The following is a 16,983-nucleotide window of genomic DNA, read 5'->3' on the forward strand; positions in this document are numbered from 1 at the left end:
GGTGCCATCTGGGGAGATGGTCATTGGGGAGATGGGCGTCATGGACATGGTGGAGATGGGCCATTGGGTGTCACCCCAGGGAGATTGGCACGATGGGGATGGGTCATTGGGGACCACCCTGGGGACACAGGCTGAGGACCACAGTGGGGAGATGGGCACAGGCCTGGGGACCATGCTGGCGACAGGGCTGGGGAGCACCCTGGGAAGATGTTCACAGTGGGGCTGGAGGCTGGGGTCCTACGGCTGGGCGCTGATGTGAGGGTGCTGCAGGCGAGGCGGTGAGCGTGCCATCCTTCGGTGAGGCGGGCGCCTTCGTCTCCTACCCACCCCTCACCAACGTCCACCACGAGCTGCGGGTGGAAGCCGAGTTCCTGCCGCTGGCACCTGACGGGCTCCTGCTCTTCAGCGCCGGCAAAGCCGCCCCCGTTGAGGACTTTGTCGCCTTGACCATGGCTGGTGGCCACCTCGAGTTCCGCTATGAACTGGGCTCAGGTGGGCTGGCGTGGTGACAGGGTCCTGGTGGCACTGAGGGGGGGGAGGGGGGCTGGTGGCACCGAGGACCCTGGGTATAGGTGGGGTGACCTGGTATTCCCAGCATCTACTGGCATCATTGGGGTCCCCTGGCACCACTGGGGCCCCCAAGTGTCACCAAGAATCCCTGGCATCACTGTGGTCCCTTGGCATCACTAGGGTCCCCAAGTGTCACTGGCATCCCTTGGCATTGTTGGGGTCCCCAAGCATCACCAGGATCCTCTGGCACCACTGGGGTCCCCAAGTGTCACCAGGGCCCCTTGGCCTCCTTGGGCTCCTCAGGTGCTGCTGTGTCCCCAGACACCACTGGGGTCCCTCTGGTGTCACTTGGGTCCCCTGGCATCATGGCACTGGGGTCCCTGCCCTGGCACCAGCCGGGTCCCCAGATGTCACCAGGGTGCTCGGACATCAGTGGGGAGTCCCTTGGTGTCACTGTGGTCCCCTGGCATCACCCATGTTCCCAGGCACTGCCAGTATCCCCAAGCATCGCTGTCACACCACCAGGGTCTCCTGGCATCCCTTTGGTCCCAGATGCTGCCAGTGTCCCCAGGCATCAGTGGGGTCCCCCAGCATCACCCAGGGCACCTCTCTGCTCCCCAAGCATCCCTGGTGTCCCCCATCCCCTTGTGATGCCACCATCCTGTCCCCCCAGGCCCAGCAGTGCTCCGGAGCACTGAGCCGGTGACACTTGGCCACTGGCACCGGGTGACAGCCGAGCGGGTGCACAAGGATGGGACGCTGGTGGTGGATGACGCTGCCCCGGTGAAACGCTCCTCGCCCGGCAAGAGCCAAGGTCTCAACCTCCGCACCCCCCTTTACCTGGGGGGCACCGAGCCCCCCCTGCGCCCCCCAACCAACACCTCCTTCCGGGGCTGCATTGGAGAGGTGAGACCCCCTGAATCCAACCTGAGTGCCCAGGTCCCCTCGCTGGGGGAGGGAGGCTGGGGGCTGATCCCCCCCTCCCCGGTGTCCCCCCAGGTCTCCATCAATGGGAAGAAGGTGGATTTGTCATACAGCTTCCTACGGAGCCGTGGCGTGGGGCAGTGTGGGCAGCGCTCGCCCTGCCTGCACGCTGCCTGCCTGCACGGGGGCCGCTGCCTGCCCCTGCCGGCTGGCACCCCTGCCTACCGCTGCCTCTGCCCCCCCGGCTTCAGCGGTGAGGCCCACACTGGGGCGCACACGCGTGCAGTTGGCATGTGCATGCATGCAGAGCATGCGTGTGCACTGTGGGTGCAAGTGTGCTGCGTATTGGGCATGCTGGGCATGTGTGTGTGCGGTGCATGAGTTTGCTGTGTGCACATGTGTGCTGGGCATGCGTGTGTGCAGTGCATGCCTTTGCTGTGTGTGCATGCGTTTGTGTGCACATGTGTGCTGTGTGTGTGCGGTGCATGTGTTTGCTGTGTGCACATGTGTGCTGGGGGTGTGCGTGCAGTGCATGCGTTTGCCGTGCGTGCATGTGAGCTGCAGATGTGTGCGCTGTGCACTGTGTGCACACATGTGTTTTGCAAGTGGCGTGTGTGATGCGTGCATGCAGGGGTGCTGGGAACACCTGTGTGCACACTTTGCAAGTGGGTGCATTTGCTGCATGTTCACACAGTATGAGATCATACTACATATGTGCTGCACATGCACGTGTGCTGTGTGCAGTTGGCATGCGTGCTATGCACTGGCTGCAGTTTGCACGAGTGTGCATCTGCCATGTGTGCGTTTATACATATGCATATGCTGTGTGCATAGTTTTCACACGTGCATGGTGTGCAGGAGCATGCGCAGTGTGCAGGAGCGTGCAGCGTGGCTGCTGTGCGTGCTGTGTGCACACACGCCTCATGTGCATGTTTACCCTGCACACACACATGTGTGCAAGGGGAACTCCCGGTGCAGCAGGTGAGCTGAGAGGATCTGACCACCCTCACCGCTGCCTGTGTCACCTGGTGTCCCCTTCTGTGTGCCCAGGGCCACGCTGCGAGCAGGAGGAGGACCGCTGCCTGCACCGAAACCCCTGCCTGCACGGCGGCACCTGCAAGGGCAACGCCTGCCTCTGCCCACAGGGCTACACTGGCCCTTACTGCCAGCACAGTGAGTCAGGGGATACTTGGGGACATGGGGGGGAGGGGGCAAGCATGTGCCACCCCCTCCCCAACCTCCCTTTGCCTGCAGGCTTGGCACTGGTGGAGCTGGAGCAGGACTGGCAGGAAGGCAGCGGGGGTGGCGGTAGGTCCCTGCACCCATTTTCCCCCTTCTTGCACCCAAAAGTGATGCTGTGGGCGTGGCAGCTGGGCGTGGCCCCCCCCCCTCACCCTCTCTCTTTCCCCCCAGATGCCCCAGGACAGTTCAGCGCCGCTTTCCAGGACGGCTCCTACCTTGCCCTGCCTGGGCAGCTCTTTCCCCGGGGGTGAGCGACACTGGGGACAGGGCCCCTCTGAGCAGGGTGCTGCACCCCCACCCGTGGCATTGCCTGGGGAGTTGCACCACTTCCCATGGGCTGCACCTACCACAGCGTTGCACCCTTCCCATCATTGCACCATTTCAGCATTGCACCCTTCCCATAGCATTGCACCCATTGCAGCATTGCAGCCTTCCCATCATTGCACCCATTGCAGCGTTGCAGCCTTCCCCTAGCATTGCGCCCATTGCAGCGTTGCAGCCTTCCCCTAGCATTGCGCCCATTGCAGCGTTGCAGCCTTCCCCTAGCATTGCGCCCATTGCAGCGTTGCAGCCTTCCCCTAGCATTGCGCCCATTGCAGCGTTGCAGCCTTCCCCTAGCATTGCACCTGTTCCCATGCCATTACACCCTCATAAGGTGCTGCACCCCCTCCTGCAGCATTGCACCCTTCCTACCGTGTTGCAGCCATCATGCCATTGCACCCCTTCCAGCAGCATTGCACCCATCGTGGTGTTGCACCCGTCGCAGCATTGCATCCTTCCTGGGGTGCTGCACCCTTCCTTCCTATAGCATGGCACCCTCCCTGGGGTGCTGCACCCATTGGGCCATTGCAGCCTTCTTGGGGTGCTGAACCTTTCCCAGGGTGCTGCACCCCTCGTGCCGTTGCACCATCCTGGGGTGCTGCACCCACCAAGCCGTCCCCCTCTCCTCGCAGCCCACCCGAGGCGCCCGAGAGCATCGAGCTGGAGCTGCGGACGGGCAGCGCCGACGGGCTGCTGCTGTGGCACGGGGCGGTGAGCGGGGAGGGGACCAGGGTGCTGAGCCCCCTGAGGGTGGGGGTCAGGGTGCACCCCACCCCGCTCACCGCCCCACTGCACCCACAGGAGCCCGGCGAGGGTGGCAAAGCCAAAGACTTCATTGGCCTCGGCTTGAAGGACGGGCACCTGGTGTTCAGGTGAGTGGGGGGACACGGTGTCACCTCAGGGTGCCCTGTGCCACCCAAGGGTGCTGATCCCATGTCACCTTGAAGCTACCAGCTGGGCAGCGGCGAGGCCACCATCATCTCTGAAGACCCCATCAACGATGGCGAGTGGCACCGCGTGGTGGTGACGAGGTGGGTGGGGGTTGGGGCAGGGGGAGGGGTGGGGGGCGGGATGGGGGTCAGGGTGGGTGCTGATGGGTGCCGTGCAGGGAGGGCCGCCGCGGGCAGCTGCAAGTGGATGGGGAAGAGCCGGTGAGCGGGGAGTCGCCAGGAGCCAACATCATGGCCAACACCCAGGGCAGCATCTTCGTGGGTATGGTGGCACCTGGGGGACGGGGGGGCACAGGGGGGGCCATGGGTGGGCCATGGGATGGGACTATGGGGTGGGATGGAACAGGGCATGACATGGGATGGGACATGGGTTGGGATGTGTCATGAGGCATGGAACGAGACATCTGATGGGACACAGGGTTGGATACAGGGTGGGACACAGAATGGGACATGGGCTGCATCGTGGGACATAGAGTGGGACAGGGGGTGGGACAGGGCACACATGGGATAGGACACAGGATGGCCATGGGACAGGACACAGGGTGGGACATGGAATGGGACGCCTGATGTGACATGGGGTGGGACATGGGATGGGACACGTGATGGGACACCTGATGGGACCTGATGGAACATAGAATGGGACACCTGATGGGACACGGGGTGGGACATGAAATACACATGAGACGGGACACGTGATGGACATGGGGTGGGGACACCTGATGTGACACGGGCTGGGCAGAGGCGGGTGGCACAGGACCCCCCGCACACCCTGTGCCCCCCCCCCCCCAGGCGGAGCCCCAGACCCCCGCAGCCTGACGGCCGGCAAGTTCTCCTCGGGCATCACCGGCTGCCTGCGGGGGCTGGCGCTGGCGCCCCCCGGCACCCCCCGGCACCCCATCGACCTGCGGCACGGTGCGGTGGGGGGCTCCCCCGCCCCCCCCTGCCCCTCCTAACCCCCCCCAGCCTCTTTGGGGGGATTGTGGCCAATTTTACTCTTTTCCAAAAAAACCAAGCCAGGAGGAAACGGTGCTTCGCTGCCCCGGGGAGACTCCGGGGGGGGGGCCGGGACCCCCAAAAATGTTTACACCCCCCCCCACCGGCACCCCGAAGCTGTGCCGGGGTGGCCGGGCCGCCTGGATGCCCCCCAGGGTGGCAGCGGGGTGGGGCGCGAGGGACAATCGGGGTGCTGGCGGGGACCCCCGCGGGGACAGCTATTAAAGGAGAGAGAACCAGTGCGGCTGCGTGTCTGGGGGTGCGCCGGGGGTGGGGGGGCTGGGTAGTATGGAACGTGTGGTATGGGGGGGTGTAGTACTGGGGAGTATGGAACATATGGTATGGGGGGTATGGTACCAGGGAGTATGGAATGCATGGTATGGGGGGGTATAGTATTGGGGGGTATGGGGAGTATGGTATGGGGGGGATAGTACTGGGGAGTATGGAACGTAGGGTATAGGGGGATAGTACTGGGGAGTATGATAAGTATAGTAGGGGGGGGTTATTGGGGGTAGGGGTATGGAGAGGGGATAGTATTGGGGAGTATGGTATGGGGGGGTTGTGGGGGGATAGTACAGGGGGGTATGGAATGTATGGTATGGGTTATGGGGGGTAGGGGTATGGGGGTTATAGTATTGGGGAGTATGGAATGTATGGTATGGGGGTATGGGTAGGGGGTTATGGCGGGGTAGAGGTATGGTGTGTATAGTATTGGGGAGTGGGGTGTGGGGGTGCGGGTCTAGGGGGGTACAGGTCGGGCTATGGGGCTACGGGGGATTATGGTCTGGGAGTGCGGGGGTACGGGGCGGGAGCGTTACGGTGTTGGGGTGCAGGGGGGTACGGGGCGGTACGGAATGGGGGTGCGGCGGGGGTGCAGCGTGGAATGGGGGGACGGGGGCCCTGGGGTGGCGGTGGCTCCGCCCCGGTGGCCCCGCCCCGCCGCAGGCCCCGCCCCTCGCGCGCCGCGTGTCGCAGCCCGGCAACGTCAGCGCCTCGCGCCCGGCAGCGCGGCGCGCGCGTGGCGTCACAGGCCCTGGCGGCGGCGGCGGCGGCGGCAGCGGCAGGAGGGGCCGGGCGGGACCAGGCCGGGCCGGGGCCGGAGCAGGCCCGGGCCGCAGCTTGGGGCGGTGGCGGCGATGGCGCCGCGGCTGCAGCTGGAGAAGGCGGCGTGGCGCTGGACCGAGACGGTGCCGCCCGAGGCGGTGGCGCAGGAGCACATCGAAGCGGCCTACCGCGTCGGGCTGGAGCCCTGCCAGCGCGGCGCCTGCCGGTACCGCCCCCCCCCCCCCCCCCCCCCGGAACCCTCCCCCCCCGGTCCTCCCGGCGCGGCCCTCCGCCTCCCCCCCCGCCGCTTACCCCGGCCCTCGGGGCCGCAGGGGACCCCAGGCCTCCCCCGCTCCCCCCGGGTCTGGGGCCTCGCCTGGTCCCTCCTGTGCGCGCCTCACCCCCAGGGCGGGGGGCGCCCCCTGTTCCTCCACCCTCCCGGGGGGCTGGGGAAGCACCCTGCCCTTCCTGGAGTCCTGAGGGCCGGCGGGGACAGCCCTCCCCCCCCATTCCCTTCTCTGGGACCCTCATTCTCTGGGGTTGGGGTGGGCGGGATATAGGGCACCCCCCGGGTTCCAGGGCCCCCTCTCCCTGCCTGGCTCCCCAGACATAGGGTACCCCCCCCCCGGGCTGTGAGGGTCTCTCTCCCTGCCTGGCTGCCCTGATATAGAGGATCCCACCAGGATTGGCGGGGGGGCCCTCCCTGCCTGGCTCCCCAAATGTAGGGGACCCCCTTGAGCTGTGGGGGTCCCTCTCCCTGCCTGGCTCCCCAGATGTTGGGGATCCCCCTGGGTTGTGGGGGCCCCCCTCCCTCCTTGGTTCCCCAGGTCCTGTACTCTTCCCTAGGATTCCCCTTTTTTCCTCCCCTCTAGTTCTCTATCTCTTTGTTCATCCATAACCCCTGTTTTTGCGGTGTGTGTGGGACCTGCATCCCACCCTGTTCATTCTTTTTTAGCATTAAGCGTCCCCCTTGCTGCCCTTGTCCCCCACGGTCACCCCCTCAGGGGACGGGAGCATCCCTTCAGTGAGGGTGACAGTTGGGGTGGGTGCTGGTTCTACAGGAGGAACTGCCGGGGGAACCCCAACTGCCTGGTGGGCATCGGGGAGCACGTCTGGCTGGGTGAGATAGACGAGAACAGCTTCCACAACATCGACGACCCCAACTGCGAGCGCCGCAAGAAGGTAGCTCTCCCCTCCCCCAAAAGCATCCCCTGCCCTTCCTGGTCCCCAGGAGAAGATGGGGACAAGGGGCGGTGACACCTTGTGTCCCCTTGTAGCCAGAGAGTTTGGGATGCAGCTGTTTGTACAGTACCGGAGCGGCGTTTTCCTGAAAAACAGCTGTAAAATTGCCGCCCCAGCTGCTGGATTTCTGCTTGCTCCTCCACAGTGACAAGTGACAACTGTTACTTTCTCTCTTACACCAGAACGCATTTGTGGGCTTAACGAACCTCGGCGCCACGTGCTACGTGAACACTTTCTTGCAGATGTGGTTTCTTAACTTGGAACTCCGGCAAGCCCTCTACTTGTGTCCCAGCACCTGCAGCGAGTACGCGACTGGAGAGGGCATCCCGAAGGACAAAGGTGGGTGGAAAGTCATCTGCTGCGAGCAGGAGTGGTTTTGCTCATTTTCTCCTAAATTTTTACACGTTGGCGTCCGCTTCGGGATAGTGTTTATCAGGAGAATTGAGGGGAGAAGCTACAGCCTGCTTATCCCATCTCTTCGCCATTGTTTTTGAGTTTATCATCCGGCCTTGGGGAACAAACTAACCTTTATCTGAGTTATTTCTTAAATCAGAATGTTCTGATCAGATTCAAAAATCTGATTCGTGTTCGTTCCTTGCCAGGCTGCTTTCCAAAGCATTCTCAGCTTAATGATGGTGCTGGGGGGTGGAAGCACATGGGTTGGGACCGATCTGCGTTATTGCGGAGCCGCACTCATCCCGTGGGAGGGCAAAAGTTTAGGTGCCCAGTAGGAATGAGACTCCTGGCTGCACAGTGGGCAGTGGCCCCGGCTGACGTACCTTTATGTACGGTATGGTGCTATAGGTGTGCTCTGGGTCAGGGCAGCTGCCCGATTTCTTCTGTTCCAATTTTTATGGGATTTTTAAATGATGTCTCGCTACTTAAGGTAAATAAGACGCTATTGCTATGTGGCAGTCGGTGCGTTCTGCTTGAATTCTTCACTTGCAGCTCGTGCTAGGCACTGTGGGACACTTACAGTTGGACTCGATGATCTTTAGGTCTTTTCCAACTTAAATAATTCTGTGATATTTGGCTTGCACTGGGATTTCAAGCCATCAGTGACTTGAACCACTTTGGTTCTTATGATAACTTGAAATGACTTTTAAAAAACATCACTTCTGATCGTTAAATTTACTCTTAGAAAGAAAGAACAAGCAAATTACTTGGAACAGTTATCTCTTGCCTTGAATTACTTACTGTAATTTGTGCAACTTGTTTTAATAGACTATGAGCCTCAGACCATTTGCGAGCACCTCCAGTACTTGTTTGCCTTGCTGCAGAACAGCAAAAGGCGATACATTGATCCCTCTGGATTTGTCAAAGCACTGGGCTTGGATACCGGGCAGCAGCAGGTAGGTTTGAGGCACGGCCCTTGAGTAATTAATTACCTTCCGAGAGCCAGGTTCTGCTGCACAGTACAAACACAACAGGAGAAGTGGTGCTCCAGGCTCTTCCCATTGGTATGGGAGGTCAGGGGGAGCCCGGGAAGCGATGGGATGGGGACTGGGAGTGATGGGATGGGGACTGGGAGTGTTGTTAGCACTTAGTCGAGCCCTGAGGGTCCTTTCGCAGGTGTTTGGTGGGCTGCTTCTCCCAGGCGGGTAGTCCAGCAGGGGTTGAAGTGCTCTTGCATGATGAGAAGATACTTGGTTGGGTCACCAAGAGCCAGTCACCATCCAGGGCAAGGGTGTGGGGTGGAGAAAGCACGGTTAGAGAGGCGTGAGTGCCGCAGCGGGGTCTTGCAGAGGTGGAACTGAAGAGAGCTCAGGAGCAGGGCACGGCTTGAAAAAAGTCCGCTTGGAGAAGTAAGGGAGATCGTGGGAAGAGGAGCCTGAGCGCCAGCACGCGTTTCCTTGGGAGGCTCTGGGAGGGGAAGGAAGCGGTCGCTACTGACCGGTGATCCTGAAGGACAGCTGGGAGAGGCCAAAGCCTGCTTGGTTTTGGGAGAGGAAGGCGCTGAGATGGGTGTGGGGAGGCTCCCGAGCCTTGCAGGAGGGGATGAATCCACAGGCCAGCTTCTCATGTTTGGGGTGGGTTTATTTTTCTTTTTGCCTATAAGGCAAGTGGGGACAGCTCGTATTGCGTGCTCAGCTTTGAAAAACAAGCATTAAGGGGATAGAAAGCCCTGCAGGAGTGTTTTTGTTTTGTTTTTTTTTTTTAAATTCCAGAGCCCTGCAAGGAGTGGGGCAGAAGTCAAACCACCCGGCGCGGCTGGCTGGGAGCCAGGTTTGCTCACGCCGTGGTGTCACGCTGGGGGCCTCGCACTCCTTTTAGGCAAATTCCTCTTTTTCTTTAGTTCTCTCGACTGGTCTTTTTTTCTATTCAGTGCACGACCGAAGCCTCTATGTAGCCTGTGTGAGGGCTCCGGGTAATTTGCAGTAAATTAGCGACAAGGTTGTGATTGGGCTTTGTGCTGCCGCATATTGTTAACGGACTTGGCTTTCACTTCTAGGACGCCCAGGAGTTTTCAAAGCTGTTCATGTCACTGCTGGAAGATACTTTATCCAAACAAAAAAACCCAGATGTTCGAAACATAGTGCAAAAGCAGTTCTGTGGAGAGTACGCCTACGTCACGGTGTAAGTATCTGGTCTTCAGGAAGAACCTTTCTGTAAATATTTAAACCTTTTACAAGAATGTGAGGCGGGGGAAAGATCCCTCCTAACAGCCGGAGCGGGCAGGTAAGCTTCTGCTGAAACATTTTGTAAGAGGTTTTTAGCTTTCAGGTTTCCTGATTCTGTGCATGTGGTGGTGGTGGTGTGGTTCTCCAGACGCTTTTAATCCTTTAATGAAAATTTACTAATTAAACGTGCAAGTGAATTAATGGGACGTAAAATCTCGCAGATAGAAAACTGTGTACTCACGTGTTGTATTTTTATTCCTGTGTTCTGGGAGCTGTGGATTTTGCCTCCAAAATGATATAAAATGGTGTATGCAAGTTGTAAGCAGGTGTTCTGTTTTTTCCTGGTGGATGCTATGATCTGCTTACACCTTCTTGCAGAGGTTTTGTTGTTTAGGGGTGTGAATCACACTAATTTTGACTTCTCCTGCTTTTATCACTCAAAGAGTATTTTACTAGTGGTTGGGGAGTTCAGACACATGAACCAGTGAACTGTCCTCATGCGGTTTTGTCTTTTTTTTTTTTTTTTCCTTTCTTTTTTTTAATCTTAGCTGCAACCAGTGTGGCAGGGAGTCCAAACTCGTGTCTAAATTTTATGAGCTGGAATTAAACATCCAAGGGCATAAGCAGCTGACAGACTGTATAACGGAATTTCTTAAGGTACGAGCTTATTGTTTTTCGAGTCCTGCTATTCTTAGCAAGATATTTTAATTCCTTCCTTCAATTAACAGCCTTTGAGGTCGGTATCGGAGCAAAGCAACTTAAGTCTTCTCAGTAAGATGCATCTAAAAGGAAATGTTTTTTTTCTGCAGACTTGGACGAGAATTAGTACATGCGCATGTTACAGCCTTAAAAAGCACTTGAAAGTCGCCTGTTTAGTTAAAAAAGCACTTGAAAGTCCCGTGTTTAGTTAAAATACTTTTCCAGCAAAGTTGGGAAAACATCTCCAAAGTCTGACAAAAACTCCCTGTGTGCTTTGTCATGGATAGCACCGGGAGAATGGCTGCTTTTTGTGTTTTCTATATCGGTAGTCATCTGCATAGCAACAGGAGACATTCCCTGCTCTAAAATGTGCTCTCAAAAATACTAGGGAGGACCCCGGGAATAGCTGCTGCCGGAACAGCTGCAAGTGCTCTTAATTCTACTTGAAAATTTGCCTAGATCTTAAGTTAAGATATGGCACGTGAAAGGTTCAAGATGTGGATTCAACGACAAATATTTGGGACAGAACTAACCTGAAACGTGACCCTGTACCTGAGCTGTCTGGCTGTTGGGCAGTGGCTTTGCTGATGCGCTTAGCAAACCGGTTGCTCAGCTTGGGGAAGGTCTGCTATGAAAAAAGACTGGTTGGTGTATGCGCATTAAAATCCTGAAATGGTGAACTTCAAGTTTGTCTGCTCCTCCTTCAAATGAAACAGCCTGCTGACCTTGTTTAGGGCAGCTGGCGTTCTCTGGCTGAATCATGCCTTTGGATCTACTTAGGCAGAGGCAGTGGCTCTTAGAGGTGATGTTTGCGTGGCTGAGCACAAGGGGATTGTAGTTTCCAGGCTAAAATGTGGTTTTACATTAACCCGGTCCATGTGAACTCATAAAAAGGCGACTTAATTATTTTCTTTTGCCATAGCCCTCATTGGTATTAACCAACTCAGTCAAGCAGGGAGCAAACCTGATGGTCTTGTAAGCAACCTGAGAACTAGGAATAACGCTTGATTCAGTCTACAGTCTCCCTTAAAGTGAGAGCAGCCTACTGTGACCGTGCTGTAAAGTGCTTTTATTAGCACGCATTTTTAACCAAGAGATTATTTTGGAAGGTAGTTGGGTAGAGAATTAAATGGTTAAAACAACTTCTGTACTTTTCAGTCCCCAGCTGTTGCGTAGCTTGGACTGCTTCACTTTTTTTCGGTTCTCAAGACCTTTCTTTCTGCCTCCCCTCCCCACTCAGGAAGAAAAATTAGAAGGGGACAATCGTTATTTTTGTGAAACTTGTCAGAGTAAGCAGAACGCCACGAGGAAGATCAGGCTGCTAAGTCTTCCCTGCACACTCAACCTGCAGCTGATGCGTTTCGTGTTTGACAGGTAAGGCTCTCGCTGGCACGTGTGCTGGTAAGGCAGGAGCAGCATGGGTTGCAAGGAAGCTCTTTGGGGAGTCATCTGCTTTGCTCTTTCTGCGTTAATTTAAGAGACTGAGGATCAAGCGCGTGCGTGAGCTTCTCTGGGAATGCTCGGTGGGTTTCAAGGGGAGTTCTTTTGAGATGTGAACTGTTATTGCTGTCCCCTGAGCTGAAGCTTTGCCTCCCCACAGACAAACTGGCCATAAGAAAAAGCTGAACACCTATATTGGCTTCTCCGAGCTGCTTGACATGGAGCCTTTTATGGAACAAAAAAGTGAGTTTTGTGCGCTGTGTTCCATCAGCTTTACCTACTGCCTCTCAGCAGACGAGCAGAGATCTCCTCTGAATCCCCTTTTTGAAGGAAAAATCTGTCAGGAGTTGTTTGAAGCCTGCGTTTCAAGTAACTGCCTCGCTAAGTGGGTTGTGGAAGTCACAACCTACTTAGCAAGGACTTGGAAAGATGCAAGTTCAAGGGCAGTCTTTGTCTGCTGCCTTACAAAAACATGAAGCACTAGGAAAGAAAAGATCTCTGCTGTTCCAGCCAGAGCGCTGTATAATTGCTGCTTTCCTTCCAGACGGCGTTTACGTGTATGAACTTAGTGCTGTCCTTATACACCGCGGTGTGAGCGCCTATTCCGGGCACTACATCGCCCACGTGAAGGATCCACAGACGGGCGAGTGGTACAAGTTTAACGACGAAGACATCGAAAAGATGGAGGGGAAGAAACTGCAGTTGGGGATTGAGGAAGATCTAGGTAAAACCTTTGAGTTGTGAGTGCCCTTTTAAAATAACTCTTTTCACCAAAAACACGGAGGCTGAATACGTGGAGGCCCTGTTACTCTTAAAACAAAAGTTCTCCTACGCGTGCTGTCGCATCTTAGGAGTAATGTGTGAAACAGCAATTCTGTTAATTGCAGCCAGATTTTCTTCTTTTCAGCCCTGTGTGAGTGTTTACACACACCTCGTGATCAGTTCCTCTAGTATTTCTCTTGCCTGCCACATGGCAGATAAGATGCTGATAACTTGGGCAGCAGTCGCCTATCGGGATGAAACAGACAAGTTGTCGCTTCCTTGGCCGCTGTGCAAAAGGAGGGTTAGGAACAGATAACAAGATTATTTTCAGTTTCCTTAGCACATTATGTTTTTATTTCCACTGAGGTGTTTTACTTGGAGACAGTAAAGAGTCTCCGTAAAAAAATCTTGATCTGTATAAGGGCTTGGAAACCAAAACTGCCTTTTTCTTTGCATTTTTTACTTCTTCTTTGCGCTCTTCTGTTCTACCGTTGTCGGCTCATCTCGTGCCCGTGTCCTGGTGCTGCCCTGATAACCACGTTCCCTGGACGGGACAGGGTCCTGATGTCTTGGAGGGGTTGGGCTGAGGCTGTACCTGGGGGGGGTTTCAGTCTGCAGTTGATCTATAGGAACAGTTCAGCGTTAAATTGGTATTTGGAGTGCACGGATTTGCAGTTGCCCAGTGTTCCTTAGCACAGGATGCGTTGCAGGATTGGGAAATGGGGAAGTTAACGCCAGACATTTCACTTCCAGTGCAAACAGTGCGTTCACAGAAACACTGGCCCACCAGGACGCTCGTGCTTTGCTGCAATTGGACTTTATGAAATGTTGCCGTTCTTTGAACGTCCTTAAGCGAGAGTTTAACGAAAAGACACCCTCAGGTTTATTTGCTCCCTTAGTTTGTTGTAAAGCCATGTCAGCCTGAGCATGCCCTCACGCAGGCACGGGGAATTAGCCTCCCTCTCCCGTTCCCTTCCGTGCACACATCTGCGTGACGCCACTTTATTTGCAGCTCTCTTGCTAGTAAACACCTTGCATTTCATCACGACAGACAGAAAAGCTGGCTGCCATCGGAGCAGCTTTGTCATCCTGTTAATGTTTGACTACCACTTGCTTCCAAACAAATTGTGAAGCTGGCTAGACATCTAGTGGTGTGAGAGAGAAAAATAAGCCCCGAAAGGAAATAAGAGCTTCTCAGCCTTTCTCTCTAACTTGCCAAGCTACCCAGCGTAGCAAAATAAGATGCAAATAAACCACTGTGGCCTCGATCTTGTAAAGGTTTACACTTAACCGCAAGTAAGTATTCTTGCTGAAACACAAAGCTGCTTGAAGCATAGAAGTAAAGCATGTTTAGAAGCCCCTGTAGGCTGGAAGCCTTAATATTTTTTATCAAGCACTGATGTTATTTGCCTGCTCCAAGGCAAACTGAGACCCTTCTTTGTTACAAACGCGTGCAACGGCAGGAGAAGGTCAGTAACGTAAAGCAGAGGTCTGCTGCAGGGAGAGAGTCCTGTGGCCTGGCTGCGCAGATGGGAACAATTTAGAAAATATTTGGAGAAAATGCAAATAAAGAGCGTCTAGGAAGTCCCCTGGATGGTGTGGTGGGAGAGGCATGTGAATTTTTTCAGAATTTGGGAGAGACAGGCCCTTCTTAACATTTCAGTGTTCTGTTTGACCTGTGGAGGATTGTCTCTTTACACGTTTAAAGTAAAAAAAAGTGGTTGATTTTTGCAGTTGCAGCTATAGATTGTTTTTTCCTTGCCTGACAGTCTGCTGGAAACGGCAGCTCTTGCAACAGGAGTTTACATCGCACCACCAGCTGCGCTGTAATAACCGTTTCCGTGGGTGTTTGCTCCCAAAAAGCTTTGTTGCCTAACAGAAGGACGTGTTTTTTCACATACACGATCACCTGTAAATAAGATTCTTTTCTCTGAGGATTTGACTCTGTTCTTTGGTATCAGGACACCAGAACAAGAGTCACTGGGGAGAAAGGATGTTTTTACAAGAGTTGCTGAGGTTTAACTGGGGAGAGAAGAAAGGCTTTTGTAGAAGGGCAGTTCAGAACAGGCTCCTAATTTTAGTCCCTTTGAACTACCCTGCCTCCAGAAATGCTGGAGGGATTTGGGCCTTTCTTTGGGATGCAATTTTGGCTCATGCCAAGCCCAGTGCTTGGCAAAAAGAGGCCTGGCAGAGCACAGCGGGGAGAGGGAAGCTGGCTAGGTGGCAAACTTGTCCCGTTAACGAAGAATCAGTAAGCGAGCTTGTGTGTTTATTGTGTTTTGCCTTCTGTACCACAGCGGAGCCTTCTAAATCCCAGACTCGTAAACCTAAGTGTGGGAAAGGGACTCACTGCTCGCGCAATGCTTACATGCTGGTATACAGGCTGCAAACCCGGGAGAAGTCTCTGACAATCGAAGTACCAGGTGAGTGAGCTTTGACTCTCTTGGCCTCCCCATCTCGTCTGGTGATGCTCCAGGCAGGCCAGGAGTCAGGGTCTTGCTCAGAGCCCCTTTTGTGACCACTGTCCCCAAAGGTGCCACTCGGTGTCACAATCAGTGAAACCCCTGGGCTTTCCTAGCGCTTAAATAATATCAGCCTGATCATCTGCCCCCTGTGCCCTCAGACCTCAATAACTTAACCAGCAAGACAAGGTGGGGAGGCGTTAGGAGGAGGTCATCCCGCTGGGAGCCACGTGCGGCAGCGGGAGCGTTGGGATTCACAGCTGGCATCCCACAGGAACCGCTCGGGTTCCTGAAGGCGAAGAACAGCGTGGTTAAATGTCATCGGCAGTGCATGTACTGTGCTGGAGGTGAATAATCCTGACAAATGTCAGGTTTCTTCTGCGAGTGCTTAATCTTTGCCATATTGAGAACAAATGGCATGGAAATAAGAGGATGCAAGCCCTTAACAGGAGTTTTGTACGAGCGTGCTCGTGTCTTGCTTTAGAATTGCTGGGGGTGGCAGAAATCCCTGTAGGTTTGGCCTGTGGATTTAATGATGCTTCGCATTTGCGTGCTACTTGATTGGAAATATTAATTAGGCCCCTGGTGCTGATGGGGATGGAGGTGTGTTCCACCTTCTCTACTCTTCTGCAAAGCGGGGACAGCGGAGGTGGGTAACCCCTTTGGACCTCTGCTGTTCGTTCAGGTTATCTGGATGTGAAGGGGGTAAATTGTACAGCTTTTCCCCCCTCCAATAACAGCGCCGATCCTTTTCCAGCCCCACCACCACTAAAACCCACCCTCTGAACCCCACAGCTTTGGGAATTAGTGACAATTCCTGCCTCGGATCTGCAATTTCGGTCTGTTCCCTGAGCTCTCTTGCGCTCCTTTTCCTCCTACCCCTCTGCCCAAAACAATAACTCGGCAAAAGCCTCTCCACCCAGCTCCAAATTCCTGCGCAGCCCCGCGGTTGCCTTTGTTTCACATGGAAGCCTGCCAGGGAACAGGGAGCGAAGGGCAGCAGTCGAGCTGTGCGGTTGCGGGGAGGTTTCATGCAACTGTAAATTTGAGGCATTTTGCTTTGATGCTGTTAAAAGCGGCTTTTCCGGGACGGTGGAGAGACGTAACTTGGCTCTGACCTCAAGGGGGTCAAGCTGGTTGTTTTTTAATACTGTGTGTTCTCCCAAGGTGGATATTGTGCTCCCTGGCTGCACAAGTGTTAAGCTTTCTGGAAATATTTTGGCTCTTCAAAATACTGCTGAATAGGAAGAGGCTTCAGATAAGCAATGCTTTCCCCCTTCCTTACACCAGCCCTGCGAGGGAAGTGTTTTATCTTCTTCTTTCCCCTGCTGAGGTTTGGTTTGGTTGGGTTTTTTCCATCGACAACAGCAAAAATTCCCATTTCTCTCACCTTTCCGTCAACAGCAGGATCTGTCCCGGCTTATCTCACATCTCCTGAGGGCTTTTTGCCCTTGGGTTTGCAATGTGCTTGACCCTTCACGCTGAGATCACGTGTACCTGCGGGGCTGCACATCGGGACAGGCTTGGGGTGTATCCGTAGGGTGAAAAGCTCTTCCTTCTCCTCTGGGAATGATGGGTCCTTGGCAGCACGGAGAAGCTGCTCTTGGTGGGAGGCAGAGAAGTGGCTGGAGCAAGAGGAAGAGCAGGGAGGGACTGAAGCGAGCAGCAAAGCGTCCTGCTGTGCTTCGGCTCTGCAGCCTCTCACCAAACCCCACTGCACTTTGCACAACTGCCAGCGCTGGGCGTAGGCTTGTTAGCAAGCAAAGGGTTTCT

At 55.2% G+C, this 16,983-nt stretch overlaps 2 protein-coding genes and 1 long non-coding RNA gene across 6 annotated transcripts in view; 2 read left to right on the forward strand and 1 right to left on the reverse strand.

Annotated features, from left to right (window-relative positions):
* The window catches only part of HSPG2 (heparan sulfate proteoglycan 2), a 38,844-nt gene extending 33,663 nt beyond the window's left edge, over positions 1 to 5,181 (forward strand). Inside the window, exons 83-93 of the mRNA XM_037379716.1 lie at positions 271 to 492; positions 1,184 to 1,416; positions 1,510 to 1,687; positions 2,485 to 2,607; positions 2,689 to 2,742; positions 2,848 to 2,923; positions 3,630 to 3,708; positions 3,799 to 3,869; positions 3,945 to 4,028; positions 4,106 to 4,209; positions 4,737 to 5,181. Coding sequence (XP_037235613.1) covers positions 271 to 492; positions 1,184 to 1,416; positions 1,510 to 1,687; positions 2,485 to 2,607; positions 2,689 to 2,742; positions 2,848 to 2,923; positions 3,630 to 3,708; positions 3,799 to 3,869; positions 3,945 to 4,028; positions 4,106 to 4,209; positions 4,737 to 4,900 — 1,388 coding nt within the window. The 3' untranslated portion in view covers positions 4,901 to 5,181. The remainder of the gene's footprint in view (positions 1 to 270; positions 493 to 1,183; positions 1,417 to 1,509; positions 1,688 to 2,484; positions 2,608 to 2,688; positions 2,743 to 2,847; positions 2,924 to 3,629; positions 3,709 to 3,798; positions 3,870 to 3,944; positions 4,029 to 4,105; positions 4,210 to 4,736) is intronic.
* LOC119144394 lies at positions 2,943 to 16,930 on the reverse strand. Its single transcript, XR_005103112.1, has 3 exons — positions 16,921 to 16,930; positions 13,489 to 13,494; positions 2,943 to 3,529 (listed from the first exon to the last, which is right to left on the reverse strand). It is a non-coding gene; the product is annotated as an uncharacterized LOC119144394 (long non-coding RNA).
* Positions 6,010 to 16,983, forward strand: part of USP48 (ubiquitin specific peptidase 48) — a 30,584-nt gene continuing 19,610 nt past the window's right edge. For 2 of the 4 annotated variants that reach the window (XM_037379676.1, XM_037379677.1), the window contains exons 1-10: positions 6,010 to 6,210; positions 7,046 to 7,166; positions 7,409 to 7,565; positions 8,451 to 8,578; positions 9,679 to 9,803; positions 10,396 to 10,504; positions 11,787 to 11,920; positions 12,147 to 12,229; positions 12,531 to 12,710; positions 15,046 to 15,171. In XM_037379676.1, the coding sequence (XP_037235573.1) occupies positions 6,077 to 6,210; positions 7,046 to 7,166; positions 7,409 to 7,565; positions 8,451 to 8,578; positions 9,679 to 9,803; positions 10,396 to 10,504; positions 11,787 to 11,920; positions 12,147 to 12,229; positions 12,531 to 12,710; positions 15,046 to 15,171 (1,297 nt within the window). In that variant the 5' untranslated portion in view covers positions 6,010 to 6,076. Of the gene's footprint in view, positions 6,211 to 7,045; positions 7,167 to 7,408; positions 7,566 to 8,450; positions 8,579 to 9,165; positions 9,257 to 9,678; positions 9,804 to 10,395; positions 10,505 to 11,786; positions 11,921 to 12,146; positions 12,230 to 12,530; positions 12,711 to 15,045; positions 15,172 to 16,983 lie in introns of those variants that run through there. The other 2 variants (XM_037379678.1, XM_037379680.1) reach the window with 2 other exon arrangements.

This window comes from Falco rusticolus, chromosome 3, assembly GCF_015220075.1.
Source record: "Falco rusticolus isolate bFalRus1 chromosome 3, bFalRus1.pri, whole genome shotgun sequence".
Classification (NCBI taxonomy): domain Eukaryota; kingdom Metazoa; phylum Chordata; class Aves; order Falconiformes; family Falconidae; genus Falco; species Falco rusticolus.